Source organism: Etheostoma spectabile, unplaced genomic scaffold (assembly GCF_008692095.1).
Source record: "Etheostoma spectabile isolate EspeVRDwgs_2016 unplaced genomic scaffold, UIUC_Espe_1.0 scaffold302, whole genome shotgun sequence".
In the NCBI taxonomy this organism is placed as follows: domain Eukaryota; kingdom Metazoa; phylum Chordata; class Actinopteri; order Perciformes; family Percidae; genus Etheostoma; species Etheostoma spectabile.
The window spans coordinates 239664-240374 of NW_022605581.1; the positions used below are offsets into that span (position 1 = coordinate 239664).

At 50.6% G+C, this 711-nt stretch overlaps 1 protein-coding gene across 1 annotated transcript in view; it reads right to left on the reverse strand.

The window, feature by feature from the left end:
• The window catches only part of lrch4 (leucine-rich repeats and calponin homology (CH) domain containing 4), a 52645-nt gene extending 52204 nt beyond the window's left edge, over positions 1 to 441 (reverse strand). Inside the window, exon 1 of the mRNA XM_032510974.1 lies at positions 40 to 441. Within this exon, the coding sequence (XP_032366865.1) occupies positions 40 to 211 (172 nt within the window). The 5' untranslated portion in view covers positions 212 to 441. The remainder of the gene's footprint in view (positions 1 to 39) is intronic.
• Between the last annotated feature and the right edge of the window lie 270 nt (positions 442 to 711).

A 711-nucleotide genomic window follows, 5' to 3' on the forward strand; every position in this document is an offset into this window, starting at 1 on the left:
GGGGGGGGGGGGGGGTAAAACAGTGGAAAGCGAACCCACCTGCGTGCGTAATGTCGGACAGGTCGTAGTTCCGGGCGCTGCGGGGGAACTCCTTCAGCTTTCGGTTGGCCAAGTTGAGAGCCCCGCTCGCGGCAGCCTCCTCGAGCGCCTTCTCCACGCTCCGGCTGGCCGCTACCGTGGCAGGCAGCTGGGCTCCATCCCCAGCAGCCATCAAACGGACACGGCTACCTCCTCTTCTACTTAGTTTGAAGCGTCCGCTCCACTCTCATACCCCGCGGGTTGTTGTTGTTGACTCCAAGCTGAGTGCGTTTCTTCCAGACTTTTTCTAAAAAGTACAAAATTAAATCCGAGAAAAATCAGTTGGCGAGTTGTGATTTGCGTCTCTCGCACAACGGGTGCTGTCGTTTCCTCTAGTAAAGGAGAGCGGCGCAAAGCTGTCAATCTTCCAGGAAGTTGCGTCAAGCTGGCACATTGCGCAACAATGACACGGAAACGCTATGTCTTTCCTTCAAAATAAAATGCTCACAACTTGCCACTTTAGAAAAACAAGAGAATCATCTCAGTTTAGATCACAATATTCCACAACATCGGCTACATCTCTGTACATAGCCCACTTAAAAACATATTTACCCAAATTAACATCTTTTGACCCAGTTGTCCTCATGTTGTCCTCATGTTGTCCTCATGTTGTCGTCTTGTTGTCCTCATGTT